General features: G+C 49.7%; 1 protein-coding gene and 1 pseudogene across 2 annotated transcripts; one reads left to right on the plus strand and one right to left on the minus strand.

Annotated features, from left to right (window-relative positions):
• Positions 1 to 1,377: 1,377 nt before the first annotated feature.
• On the plus strand, positions 1,378 to 11,836 carry AGMAT (agmatinase (putative)). 2 transcript variants are annotated; one of them, XM_066270371.1, is made up of 7 exons: positions 1,378 to 1,729; positions 2,921 to 3,021; positions 6,717 to 6,765; positions 8,175 to 8,370; positions 9,182 to 9,361; positions 10,545 to 10,629; positions 11,424 to 11,836. In XM_066270371.1, the coding sequence occupies exons 1-7, from the start codon at positions 1,458 to 1,460 to the stop codon at positions 11,495 to 11,497; spliced, it is 957 nt and encodes a 318-aa protein (XP_066126468.1). In that variant the 5' UTR covers positions 1,378 to 1,457; the 3' UTR covers positions 11,498 to 11,836. The 2 variants fall into 2 exon arrangements, with proteins under 2 accessions (XP_066126468.1, XP_066126467.1); XM_066270370.1 differs by having other exon boundaries at positions 1,379 to 1,729; positions 2,921 to 3,123.
• LOC136328778 (DNA-binding protein RFXANK pseudogene) lies at positions 3,641 to 5,314 on the minus strand (annotated as a pseudogene).
• Positions 11,837 to 12,224: the final 388 nt, after the last annotated feature.

The following is a 12,224-nucleotide window of genomic DNA, read 5'->3' on the forward strand; positions in this document are numbered from 1 at the left end:
AATGACCCGCCTGCAGGTGAAAACTATCACCCCCAGGTCAGATAGGTATAAGGAGCAGGGGCACACCTGGTGGAAGAGGCCACCTGAGGAAAGTTTAATGGAAGGGCGTGATCAGCAGTAGTGAATGCTGAAGAGCCTTTCCTATTCAATCTCAGCCTTTAAGCAATTAAAAAAATATATAATGCCACCAAATGGCTCATGTAACTTTATTACAAATCACTTCCTTTAACCCCATGTGACTTTTTCCCCCTTAGAAATAAAGAAGACCACAGACTATTGGGCTTACCTCTAAGACCTTTTTTTCCCTTATGTTATTTAGAAAGACTCGCTGCTTCCTGAGAATCCCACCTAGACATTCTTGATACATTATTATTATTATTATTATTATTATTATTTTTACAGAGACAGAGAGTCAGAGTGAGGGATAGATAGGGACAGACAGGAACGAAGAGATGAGAAGCATCAATCATTAGTTTTTCATTGCTCATTGAGACACCTTAGTTGTTCATTGATTGCTTTCTCATACGTGCCTTGACCTCGGGCCTTCAGCAGACCGAGTAACCCCTTGCTCGAGCCAGCGACCGTGGGTCCAAGCTGGTGGGCTCTGCTCAAACCAGATGAGCCCGCGCTCAAGCTGGTGACCTCGGGGTCTCGAACCTCGGTCCTCGGCATCCCAGTCCGACGCTCTATCCACTGCGCCACCGCCTGGTCAGGCTTGATACATTATTATTTTTTTTTCTTTCTTTTTTTCCCATTTTTCTGAAGCTGGAAACAGGGAGAGACAGTCAGACAGACTCCCGCATGCGCCCGACCGGGATCCACCCGGCACGCCCACCAGGGGCAACGCTCTGCCCACCAGGGGCGATGCTCTGCCCACCAGGGGGCGATGCTCTGCCCATCCTGGGCGTCGCCATGTTGCGACCAGAGCCACTCTAGCGCCTGGGGCAGAGGCCACAGAGCCATCCCCAGCGCCCAGGCCATCTTTGCTCCAATGGAGCCTTGGCTGCGGGAGGGGAAGAGAGAGACAGAGAGGAAGGCACGGCGGAGGGGTGGAGAAGCAAATGGGCGCTTCTCCTGTGTGCCCTGGCCGGAATCGAACCCGGGTTGATACATTATTTTTTAAATGCACTTCTAATTTTTGTCGCTTAGGGAAAAGTTTTTTTTCCCCTTCAAAATTTTCGGGTTTTAGAAAATATTACACTGAATAGGAGAAAAGTTGCAAAGGGCCTTTGGGGATGTGTGCGCGTAGGAAGCCCCTGGCCTGGTTTTATTGACCAAAAAAAAACCAGAGGCCAAAGTCCGGAAAGGCAGGTAGGGAGACAACGGCCCCGATCTCTGGGGCCCCTCCCCTGCCATTGATCCACCCGGCGCCCCTGCCCTTTGAGCCCGGCGGTTCTGTTGCTAGTACGAGCGTCCTGGGCGCTGCGAGGGACAAGGCGGGTCAGGCGGTGGGCGGCATGCTGCGGCTGCTGGCGTCCCGCTGCGCCCGGGGCCCGAGGGCTCGCAGGGTCGCTCGTCCTCCCGCGGGGCTCAGCGACCACTGCCGCAGCGCCAGCCACCAGGCCTCCGACGCCCCCCTGAACCAGCCCCCCAACTCCCAATTTGTGGCCCGGCCGGTGGGCGTCTGTTCCATGATGCGGCTGCCGGTGCAAACCTCCCCTGAGGGGCTGGACGCCGCTTTCGTGGGCGTGCCCCTGGACATTGGGACCTCCAACAGGCCCGGGGCGAGGTAAGGCCCGGAGGATTCAGGGACACGTATCTGGGTAGCTTGAGGGCCAGTGGGCAGGTAAACCGCACAGGGGGCTCTGCTCACCTGGGGTCAGGTTGGAAGCTGGTGCCTGGCTCTAAAGAGCCCCTGATCATTTGAGAGTTTATTTCCCTCCGTTTTCATCAAGTAACCCCCAGGGCTCAACACGTGTGGTAAAGAAAGGGGGACCTGCGACAGAAACCTCTCCACACCCTGATCCCCAGGCCTTGCTGGGATGCAGGCTGGGGGTATCGTCAGCATCCAGTGGCAGGGGACATTTGGGGACAGAAGCTGGCAGCCCCTTCCCAAAACCTCTAGATGTCACCTGCTTCAAGAATTGTTCAAATTATGGCAATTTTCCTAAATTCAAGTCAGCGGAAGTAAAATCCATTTTCCTAGTTATGGAGCTTTAGCTATTTCTGATTCAGCTCAGCAACAACACATCTGACTACTGGCCTAAAATGATCAATGCCACCATTTATTAAATGTCTACTAAGTGCCAGGCACTTTGCATAGATAATCTCATCTACCTTAATTCTTACAACAATGAAGTAAGGGAAATACCATTATTATTTTATAGATTAGGAAACTGAGGCTCAAAGACATTAAGAAATTATCCAAGCCCTGGCTAGGTAGGTAGCTCAGTTGGTTAGAGTTGTCTGGTACACCAAGGTTGTGGGTTCCATTCCTGGTTAGGACACATACAGCAGTGAATGCCTGAATGGATGGAAGAGCAAATCGATGTTTCTCTCTCCTTCTTAAAAAAAAATCGTCTAAATTAAAAAAAAAAATATCAGAGTTAAAAAAAAAAAAAGAAGTTATTCAATACCATTTAGTAAATTGGTGATTGGTGGGCTCCTAAATCTGTTCCTTTAATCTCTTAATATCTAGCTTGGAATAGTGATTCTCGACCAGAGTTATTTTGTCCTCAGGGGACATTTGGCAGTGTCTGGAGGCATTTTTGGTTGTCAGAACTTGGGGGGGAGGGGTACTACTGGTATCTAGTGGGGACAGACCAGGGATGCTGCTAAACATTCTACAATGTCCAGGATGCCCCCCGCCCCCAATAACATCTAGCCCCAAGTGTCACCAGTGCAGAGGCTGAGAAGCCCCTACCGAGGCAAGGCCTCTAAGCCTTCAGGGATGCTCACAGGATACTCCTTCTTCTTCCAGATTTGGACCCCGACGGATCCGGGAAGAATCAGTGATGCTTCGGACAATCAACCCTAGCACAGGGGCCCTCCCCTTCCAGTCCCTCATGGTTGCAGACCTAGGTGATGTGAATGTGAATCTTTACAACCTTCAGGATAGCTGCCGCCTAATTCAGGAGTCCTATCAGAAGATTGTAGCTGCTGGCTGTGTTCCCCTGACCTTGGGTAATGGCATCTGCAAGGGCAAGTGCAGGTCGCTGTGCTCAGGGATTATTTACGGTGGGCTGGAGTATAGCTACTTCTCCAGGGCAAGCCACTGTGACTGTGGGGACAGTAGGACAGAGAACATTATTAACTCATATAATTTTAAACCCCCAGGAGAGAGGATATTTAAATGTTGGACTAGTATGATGGACAGGATGGGACTATGGGGGAGGCAGGTGAGGCATGCACCTCTGTAAAAAATTTAAGGGGCACCAAAATAATCAACAGTTAAGTATTACTGATTTCCTCTTTTGCCTTGGGCTCCAATGGCTCAGAATAGCACAGTTACTGGTCCCATCTTTCTTTAAAATTTATCATGGATTTTCTTTTTCTGCACAAAAGGTTTATTGATTTTTCCTGAGAAGGATTCCCTCCCACCATCTATCCAGAAACTGCCTTTGAAGCCAGTTCTGGATTCCCCCAACTCTGGGTCAACCATGTATTCCCTGAGTGTCTAAATCCCCGAGGGGCAGGTGGCCTTCAGTAGGGATTGTTGGGCACCAGGTTACTTGGGAAGAGTTTGAGGATATGGTTCACGATCACTTGTTGCACTTTCTGGTATCCCATAGCCATTGCGAAGTCCACGGGGATGTCGGTGTCAGTGGTGAGATCAGCTCCTTGGGCCAACGAGGCCTCCACGCACTTCACATGGTTCCCATGCACGGCATACAGCAGTGGCATCCCTCCATTCCAGTCATACGTGTTGATGTCCACATCATGCTTGAGCAGCAGCCCCACGATGTCCGTGTAGCCAGCTGCACTGGCCAATGACAGGGTGCTCTCCTGCTCCTTGGCCAGGATCTAGGGGTTGGCAACCCACACAAGCAAGAAGCAGACTGTCTCAATGTTTCCGAAGGCCAAGGGCCAGAGTGGGGGGGGAGTGCTTCAGGGGGCAGCCCCAAGGGGGCAAGGCTCCAGCATCCGGTTCAGGATTGCCAGGCTGTGGGGTACAGGGGAAGAGGCTGAGCACTACTGTATCAGAGCCATCCAGGGCCTTGTCCCTGGGGTCTTCATGGTCCCCTCGATTCTGCAGTGTGGAGCTGCTGGGTCAGGCTGGGGTTCTCTGCAGGCTGGCTAGGCTCTTTTTTTTTTTTTTTTTTTTTTTTGTATTTTTTCTGAAGCTGGAAACAGGGAGAGATAGTCAGACAGACTCCCGCATGCGCCCGACCGGGATCCACCCGGCACGCCCACCAGGGGCGACGCTCTGCCCACCAGGGGGCGATGCTCTGCCCCTCCGGGGCGTCGCTCTGCCGCGACCAGAGCCACTCTAGCTCCTGGGGCAGAGGCCAAGGAGCCATCCCCAGCGCCCGGGCCATCTTTGCTCCAATGGAGCCTTTGGCTGCGGGAGGGGAAGAGAGAGACAGAGAGGAAGGAGGGGGGCGTGGAGAAGCAAATGGGTGCTTCTCCTATGTGCCCTGGCCGGGAATCGAACCCGGGTCCCCCTGCACACCAGGCCGATGCTCTACCGCTGAGCCAACTGGCCAGGGCTGGCTAGGCTCTGAAGGTAAAGCGCCAACAAACTTTCTGTCACCCCAAGCTGCAAGCCCGGGTGCCCCAAAACTTGGAGACCTAATTCACAAACTTTTCTCCTCCAACTGATATAGGGGGGAGCAAGCTGGTGGCTGGACCCTTGGCACCCTGGCTTCTTCTGCTGGGACACAAAGCAACTTCTGTCGTGGATTGTTTTTGAATGAATTTTTTAATTTTTTATAATAGTGTTTGCTTTTTTTGTATGTGTGTGACAGAGACAGAGTCAGAGAGAGGGACAGATAGGGACAGACAGGAAGGGAGAGAGATGAGAAGCATCAATTCTTCATTGCAGCACCTTAGTTGTTCATTGATTGCTTTCTCATATGTGCCTTGATCGTTGGGGGACTACAGCAGACCGAGTGACTCCTTACTTAAACCAGCAACCTTGGGCTCAAGCTGGTGAGCCTTGCTCAAACCAGATGAACCCACGCTCAAGCTGGTGACCTTGGGGTTTTGAACCTGGGTCCTCCTTGTCCCAGTCCGACACTCTATTCACTGTGCCACCACCTGGTAAGGCTGTGAATGAATTACTTTTGAAAATGTTACCTTAAAATATTGTTTATCTTGATTACTGAGGTTTTCGGCATCCCTTAAGTTTTGCACCTCACCTCACCCTCTCCATCTCTGTCTCCGCCCTGGATCCCAGGCCCAGGGAAGGCAGGAACAGGGGCTCAGTGTGACTGCTGAACTAGTTGAAGGACATTGTGTGAATGACTTTGAGAGCACGACACAGGGCAGGTTCGTCCATGTCACGGTCTGTATCAGTGTATCTGGTGGTTTCCCCTTCCTTAACCCCGCCCACTTCCACTGTAGCATTTCTTTCCCGTCTGGTTTATAAATAGTTAAAATGACACAGACCATTTTCTAAATAGCATATTTATTTTTGCCAAATTAGAGAGGCCGGACTGCAGAGAGAATAGTGGCTTTCTGGTTGGCCTGGTTTGAAATCTCAGCTCTACCTCCCACTAGCTATTTCTGCCTCATTTCCTCCTCTGTAAAATGGGAAAAATAACAAAACCACCACCTGCCATAGTCTATGCTGTGAGGAACATATAATGACAATGCATACACAGAAGGCCCAGCATGGTGCTTGGCAGAAGTTAAGCTTCAATAAATATTAGCTATTATTATTAGTTGTTACCCATAGTAATATTTTTCTAGGCCTGTGCTGTCCAACATGGTAGCCACTAGCTGTGTGGGGCTATTAAAATTAAAATTAATTTTATTTTATTTATTTTTATTTTTTGTATTTTTCCAAAGCTGGAAATTGGGAGGCAGTCAGACAGACTCCTGCATGCGCCCGACCGGGATCCACCTGGCATGCCCACCAGGGGGCGTGCTCTGCCCATCTGGGGCATTGCTCTGCTGCAACCAGAGCCATTCTAGCGCTTGAGGCAGAGGCCACGGAGCCATCCTCAGTGCCCGGGCCAACTTTGCTCCAATGGAGCCCTGGCTGTGGGAGGGGAAGAGAGAGACAGAGAGGAAGGAGAGGGGGAGGGGTGAAGAAGCAGATGGGCGCTTCTCCTGTGTGCCCTGGCCGGGAATTGAACCCGGAACTCCTGCACGCCAGGCAGACGCTCTACCACTGAGCCAACTGACCAGGACTAAAATTAATTTTAAATTAATTTAAATAAATATTTAATTTAATTATTGCTTTAAAAAATTCAGTTCATCAGTTGCATGAGCCTTCTTTTAATAACCTCATATAGATAGTGGCCACCAGACTGGCCAGTGCATTTTTAGAACATGTACATCATTGCAGATAGTTCTATTGCATAGAGCTGTTCTGGGCATTTTACCTGAAAACCTTAATTTGTTTAATTTCTCCTTTTAAATGACAATGTCATTTCAAACACCCAGTGTCTCTTTCCCCATTGAACAAAATATTATTTTAGCTGGGGCTAATTCTTCAGTCTCATAGAAAGGCCAACAGAATCGGGCAAAGTGGAGACTGTTCTATGTAACACACAGGCCTTGAGTCTTAACTGTATTGCAGATGTTTTCTCCTTTTTTTCTCTTTGCAGGTGGAGATCACACAATCACATATCCTATATTGCAAGCCATGGCAAAAAAGTAAGTTCCCAATGTCTGGGCCCTAGGGAATAAGTTGTTTGCTGCTAGAGGGCATCAGGTGATCTGTGCTGGCTCAGGTTATGGGGAGGGGGGGTGCTGATAGGAACTTCCCGACTGAGTTACTTCTGTGGATCAGAAGGTCGGGCTCCAGGTGCCTCTGTCAGTCACTAGCTAGAAGCCAAGACTATTATTAACAGTTCCTGCCATCCTCCCTTGCCCTAGATCTGCTCTGGTATGCACGCTCAGCATTTGCTTCTTTTTGGAAGATGAGTCCCTATTGAAATACACAACCCCAGTTAACTCGTTTCTGTTTTGCTCAAAGGCCAAACCCAAATACTGACAGGCTCCATGGTGCTGCTTGCTGAGGAGAGGCCCTGGTTTTCTCCTGCAAGGGCCCGCTGGTGAATTAATTTGAGCAAGAGACAGATGGTCCAAGTCAGTGGCAGCTCCAGATAGAATTGTTTTTGAGAGAGAGGGAAAGAGAGAGAGAAAGAGAGAGAGAGAGTGGCCTGACCTGTGGTGGCGCAGTGGATAAAGCATCGACCTGGAAATGCTGAGGTCGCCAGTTCAAAACCCTGGGCTTGCCTGGTCAAGGCACATATGGGAGTTGATGCTTCCAGCTCCTCCCCCCTTCTCTCGCTCTGTCTCTCCTCTCTCTCTGTGTCTCTCACTCTCCTCTCTAAAATAAATAAATAAATAAAAAAAAAAAAGATCATATATTAAAAAAAAAAAAAAAAAAAAAAAAAAAGAGAGAGAGAGAGAGAGAGAAGCATCAACTCGTTGCTCCACTTAGTTGTGTACCCATTGATTGCTTCTCATGTGTGCCTGACTGGGGATCGATCTGGCAGCCTTGGGCGACCTTGAGTTCAAACTGGTGACCTCGGTGCTCCAGGTCAACACTATCCACTGCGCCACTACCAGCCAGGGTGGTAGGATCCTAATTTTGGGTGGGTGGGTACAAGTCTTTTCTCGAAGCTGTGTTTGCCTAGCATTGTTTTGAATTCTGTGTTTTTTCGGAGTGACCAGCAGGGTTGGTGGAGATTATGGCGAGAGAGCTGGATCCAAGCTGCTTCCTGGTACCCCAGCTTGAGAAACAGTGGCTTTGATTAGTTCAGCTGAGCTCGCCCTTCGTTGTCATCCGCCCAGCACTCTCCATCTGTGAGGACAATTCTAGGTGATAGGTAGTGGGTGGCAACTAAAGCACATGTCTATTTTCGGCCCGATGTCTCTGAGTTTATCACTCTGAGCTGCTAAGTCATTTGAAGGCAGAAACCAGCTGCAGGGCCTTTTACTGATGCCAGGTCTCCCCTCCTTGGCTGTGAACTGTCATCAAGTTTCAGTGGCCTGGAGGGTGGCCGTGCTCGGTCACCATGAGGAGGCCTGGCCTCTGAGCTGCCCTGTGTCATCAGGCATGGCCCTGTGGGGCTGCTGCACGTGGACGCTCACATGGACACAGCTGACAAGGCCCTGGGAGAGAAGATCTATCACGGGACGCCCTTCCGCCGCTGCGTGGACGAGGGACTTCTGGACTGTAAGCGTGTAGTACAGATTGGCATCAGGGGCTCTTCCATGACCTTGGATCCCTGCAGATACAGCCGGAGCCAGGTGACAGACCAAATGCCCCTTCCTCCGTCCTCTGCCTGCAAAGTGCCTTCCTCTCCATTGCTCACTCAATGGTGGCTATGGATTCAACAGGGGATTTTTTTTTAATTAAAAAAATTGATTGATTTAAGAGAAAGAGAGAAAGAGAAACATTGATTTGTAGTTCTACCTATTTGTGCATTCACTGGTTGATTTTTGTATGTGCCCTGACCAGGGATTGAACCCACGGTCTTGGCATATTGGGACGATGCTCTGACCAACTGAGCTACCGAACAGGGGCTTTGATAATCAAGTTCTGAAAATGGGGATGAAAGGCTGAGTTTGCACCCAGAGGGCCGTGTGGAGCAGAGAGGAGTGAGCAGAGGAAGCCTCTTATAGCTGGGTGGGGAGACTACTGGAAATAAATCGACCCCTGGGACTTTGCTGGCTTGGAAAAGAGCCAGGGGAGTCCATACCCAAGGCGAGCGGCCCCCTTACTTCTCACCTTCCTACCTGCTGGGCAGAGTGCCTCCCGGGGGAACATACGATAAGACCCAACTGGAATCAACACCATCCCACTAAATTCAGTAAGAGGAAGGAGCCAACAGGAAAGGCCCAAGTCCCCATGCGAAGGCCAGTCGTCTAGACAGCTGTTCAGGAAGAGCTAGCATGAGCGTCCCGAGTTTCCTGAGGTTTAGCCACGCTTCTCTCTGATTGGGAGTCCAAGGTGATGTGGGCACAGAGCTTAGTGTGGGGTTGGCACATAGGAAATGCCCAGTGAGTGCCACCAGGCAGACCCCTGGACCTCCCACTCTGTAATTCCTACCTCCTTCAGGGCTTCCGGGTGGTCCTGGCTGAAGACTGCTGGCTGAAGTCGCTGGTGCCTCTGATGGCGGAAGTGAGGCAGCAGATGGGAGGCAAACCCATTTATATCAGCTTTGACATTGACGGCTTGGATCCTGCCTACGCCCCAGGAACAGGGACACCTGAAATTGCTGGTCTCACCCCTAGTCAGGTATGGAGAGGCTCCACCAGTGACCATTCCGGGGGTGGGGGAAGATTTTTAACTCCCTTTCCTGGGCCTTGTGGTGAGTCTTCGGGAATTGGGACAGGACTGTGAAAGCAGAGCACATGGGCCTTTACTGTCCTCAGGGCCACCCTGGGTTTGAATACTGACTTACTGAGGCCTGGACGGTTTTAGCCAGGGCCCTCATTTTGTATCTCTGGGATATCACAGCCCTTCATTTGAGATTTCTTTTGCTGGTCCACCTGTAGTCGGTTCATGGGGACAATACTCTGGTACCCCAATTAAGAACACTCAACTTATCATTTTGGGGTTTTAATTTTAGAAGTGCACACAGTGGAATTAGCCACCTGCCAAGGCAGTTCAAGATCTTTAGAGACACCCAAATGATTTCCCATAGGGTGTGCCGAGCATAAACATAGGGAGGCAGAATTGGGGTGTGGTTATAATGAGAAGGTAAGCTCCTGGAGGGCAGGGCCTTGGTCTCTTCACTACCCGATCCTGGGTAGTGAGGGTTTTTGTGAGGACATGAAGACTGCTTAAACCTAATCAATGATCTTGTATCCTCTAAGGAAAAATGGCCATCACTGTCTCTTTGAAAGCTATGATCGGGTCCCGTCACAGAGATTTCTAAAACTCATTCCTCAGCTGCTTCTGGGCTTTTCACCTGCACAGTGGAAACTCCTTCAAACCAAGCGCTTCCTCCTACCATCCCCTCACTTGTCCTGTCTTCCAGCCATGTCTAACTACGGGTACTTCCTCTGTCTTGGTGCCTTTCTCCTCTGCCCGGGCTGCCCTTTTCCTGCTCATCAGCTTGGTCAACTTCTTGAGCTAAGTGTTTCCACCGCGGGGAGGCCTTCCCCCGCCTCTGTGGGCTGTTACGTGTTCCTCTCCGATCCTCTGCTCACTTTCCTTGAAGTCCTTAATGCATGATATTGAAACGATTGGTTTGCTCGTCCCCGTCATCACACTGTGGAGCCCTCCAGGGGCAGGGACAGAGGCAGGGACTGTGCATGGGTCATCTGTGATGCCCATCTGGCAGTCAGTAGCTGTTTACTGAGGGAAAGCAATAGTTTCAAGTCAAAAGGTGGCACGTGTTGGGAGAAATCCCCTGAGGCCTGTACCAGTTGCTTTCCATTGTAAATGTTCGTCGCTGTGGCTGGACCACGAACAGGCTCTGGAGATCATCCGGGGTTGTCAAGGCTTGAACGTGGTGGGATGTGACCTTGTGGAAGTTTCACCGCCATACGATCCTTTTGGTGAGTACACAAGAGAGCTGTGATCCGTAGGCAGCTGCTAGTTTAAACTATATTAATCTAGCTAACAGGCAGCAGATGGATGGGTCCTTCTGTGTAACTCAGGAACCTGCTGAGTAGGTCCTACGGTGAAGAAAATAAACCTATTATTGCACACCTCACAAGCACGAGCTAATGAGCCCAGGAGGGAGCGAAGTGTTATTAATTTGCCCATCAGTCAGCAAAGGAAGCCAGTCTGCAGTTTAGAGACAGGGTGGTGCACTACCACCCTCTTAATATTTCATGGAAAAGTGAATTTTTAAAGGGTAAATAATATAGTATTTGTTCATATTGCTAAAGTGGGGAGTTAGCTGGCTTAGGAGGGATGCTCAAAGCAGATGCCGTCCCAACAGTTTTAATTTAGAAAACCTTACGGAGTTAGGCCTATTAGCCTCAGAGGGAACATACCATTATTAAATAGGTTTTCTTTGGGGGGAACTCTGTCCTCAGAGTAAACAAAGAAACTTCTGAACTTTATCTGCCCTGACTGGGGATGGAACCTGTGACCTCAGTGTGCCAGGATGACACTTTATCTACTGACCCGCCCAGCCAGGGCCAGAACCTTCTGCACTATTTCCAAATGATTGATGGAGCAGAATGCCAGGGAAAGCATGGTCGTAGGGTGGTTGGGCAGCCCCCCAAAAGAGTAGGAGGGGGGGCCTGGGAAGAAAGACGAAGGGAGGAAGGCTGAGCAGTCCAGAGAGGTATGGCTGGGGGTGGGGGAGGCAGTCTTCACAGTGGGTTTTGATTCTTTGTAGGAAACACGGCCCTCCTGGCGGCTAACCTGCTGTTTGAGATGCTGTGCGTTCTCCCCAAAGTGAGAGTCGTCTGAACCTCGTGCTCTTCCAGATAAAACAACAGACTGGATCAATGACAAAACTCAAGAATTTATGAGCAAGCAGTCAGTACTGAAGAATTTATGCCCATAAAACTTTCTGCCGGGTGACGCCGGCAGCTGTAAAATCAGGGCCTAGAGTAGAACTCTAACCCAAACAGCTAATATTTCTAAGGAGTTTAAATTCACTTATGAAAACAGAAGCCCTTGTGCTGTGCTGATTTTTTTTCTTAATGAAACTTGATGGGGGATAAAGGGAAAAGGGATGAAGAATTTAGTTCAAAGTTACCTAAAAATTGGAGGAATGAAATAAAAAGACTATGAAATAATACTCTATACACTTTCTATGTTTCCACAGTGTCTTCCTTTAAAATACAGCTCTTCCTCCAAGGATCATGGAGGGGCTGCATCTTGGTTTTAGGAGCATAAACAAAAAGTTTGAAAGAAAGTAACACATGCCTGACCTGTGGTGGTACAGTGGATAGAGCGTCGACCTGGAACACTGAGGTCACTGGTTCTGAACCCTGGGCTTACCTGGTCAAGGCACATACAATAAGTAACTACTATGAGTTAATGCTTCCTACTCCTTCCTCAATTCCCATTTCTCTCTCTATAATCAACAAATAAATTTTTTTTTAAAAAAGAAAGTAACACAGGCCCTGGCCGGTTGGCTCAGTGGTAACGCATCGGCCCGGTGTGTGGATGTTCCAGGTTCGATTTCCGG

This window comes from Saccopteryx bilineata, chromosome 3 (assembly GCF_036850765.1).
Source record: "Saccopteryx bilineata isolate mSacBil1 chromosome 3, mSacBil1_pri_phased_curated, whole genome shotgun sequence".
NCBI classification, from domain to species: Eukaryota; Metazoa; Chordata; class Mammalia; order Chiroptera; family Emballonuridae; genus Saccopteryx; species Saccopteryx bilineata.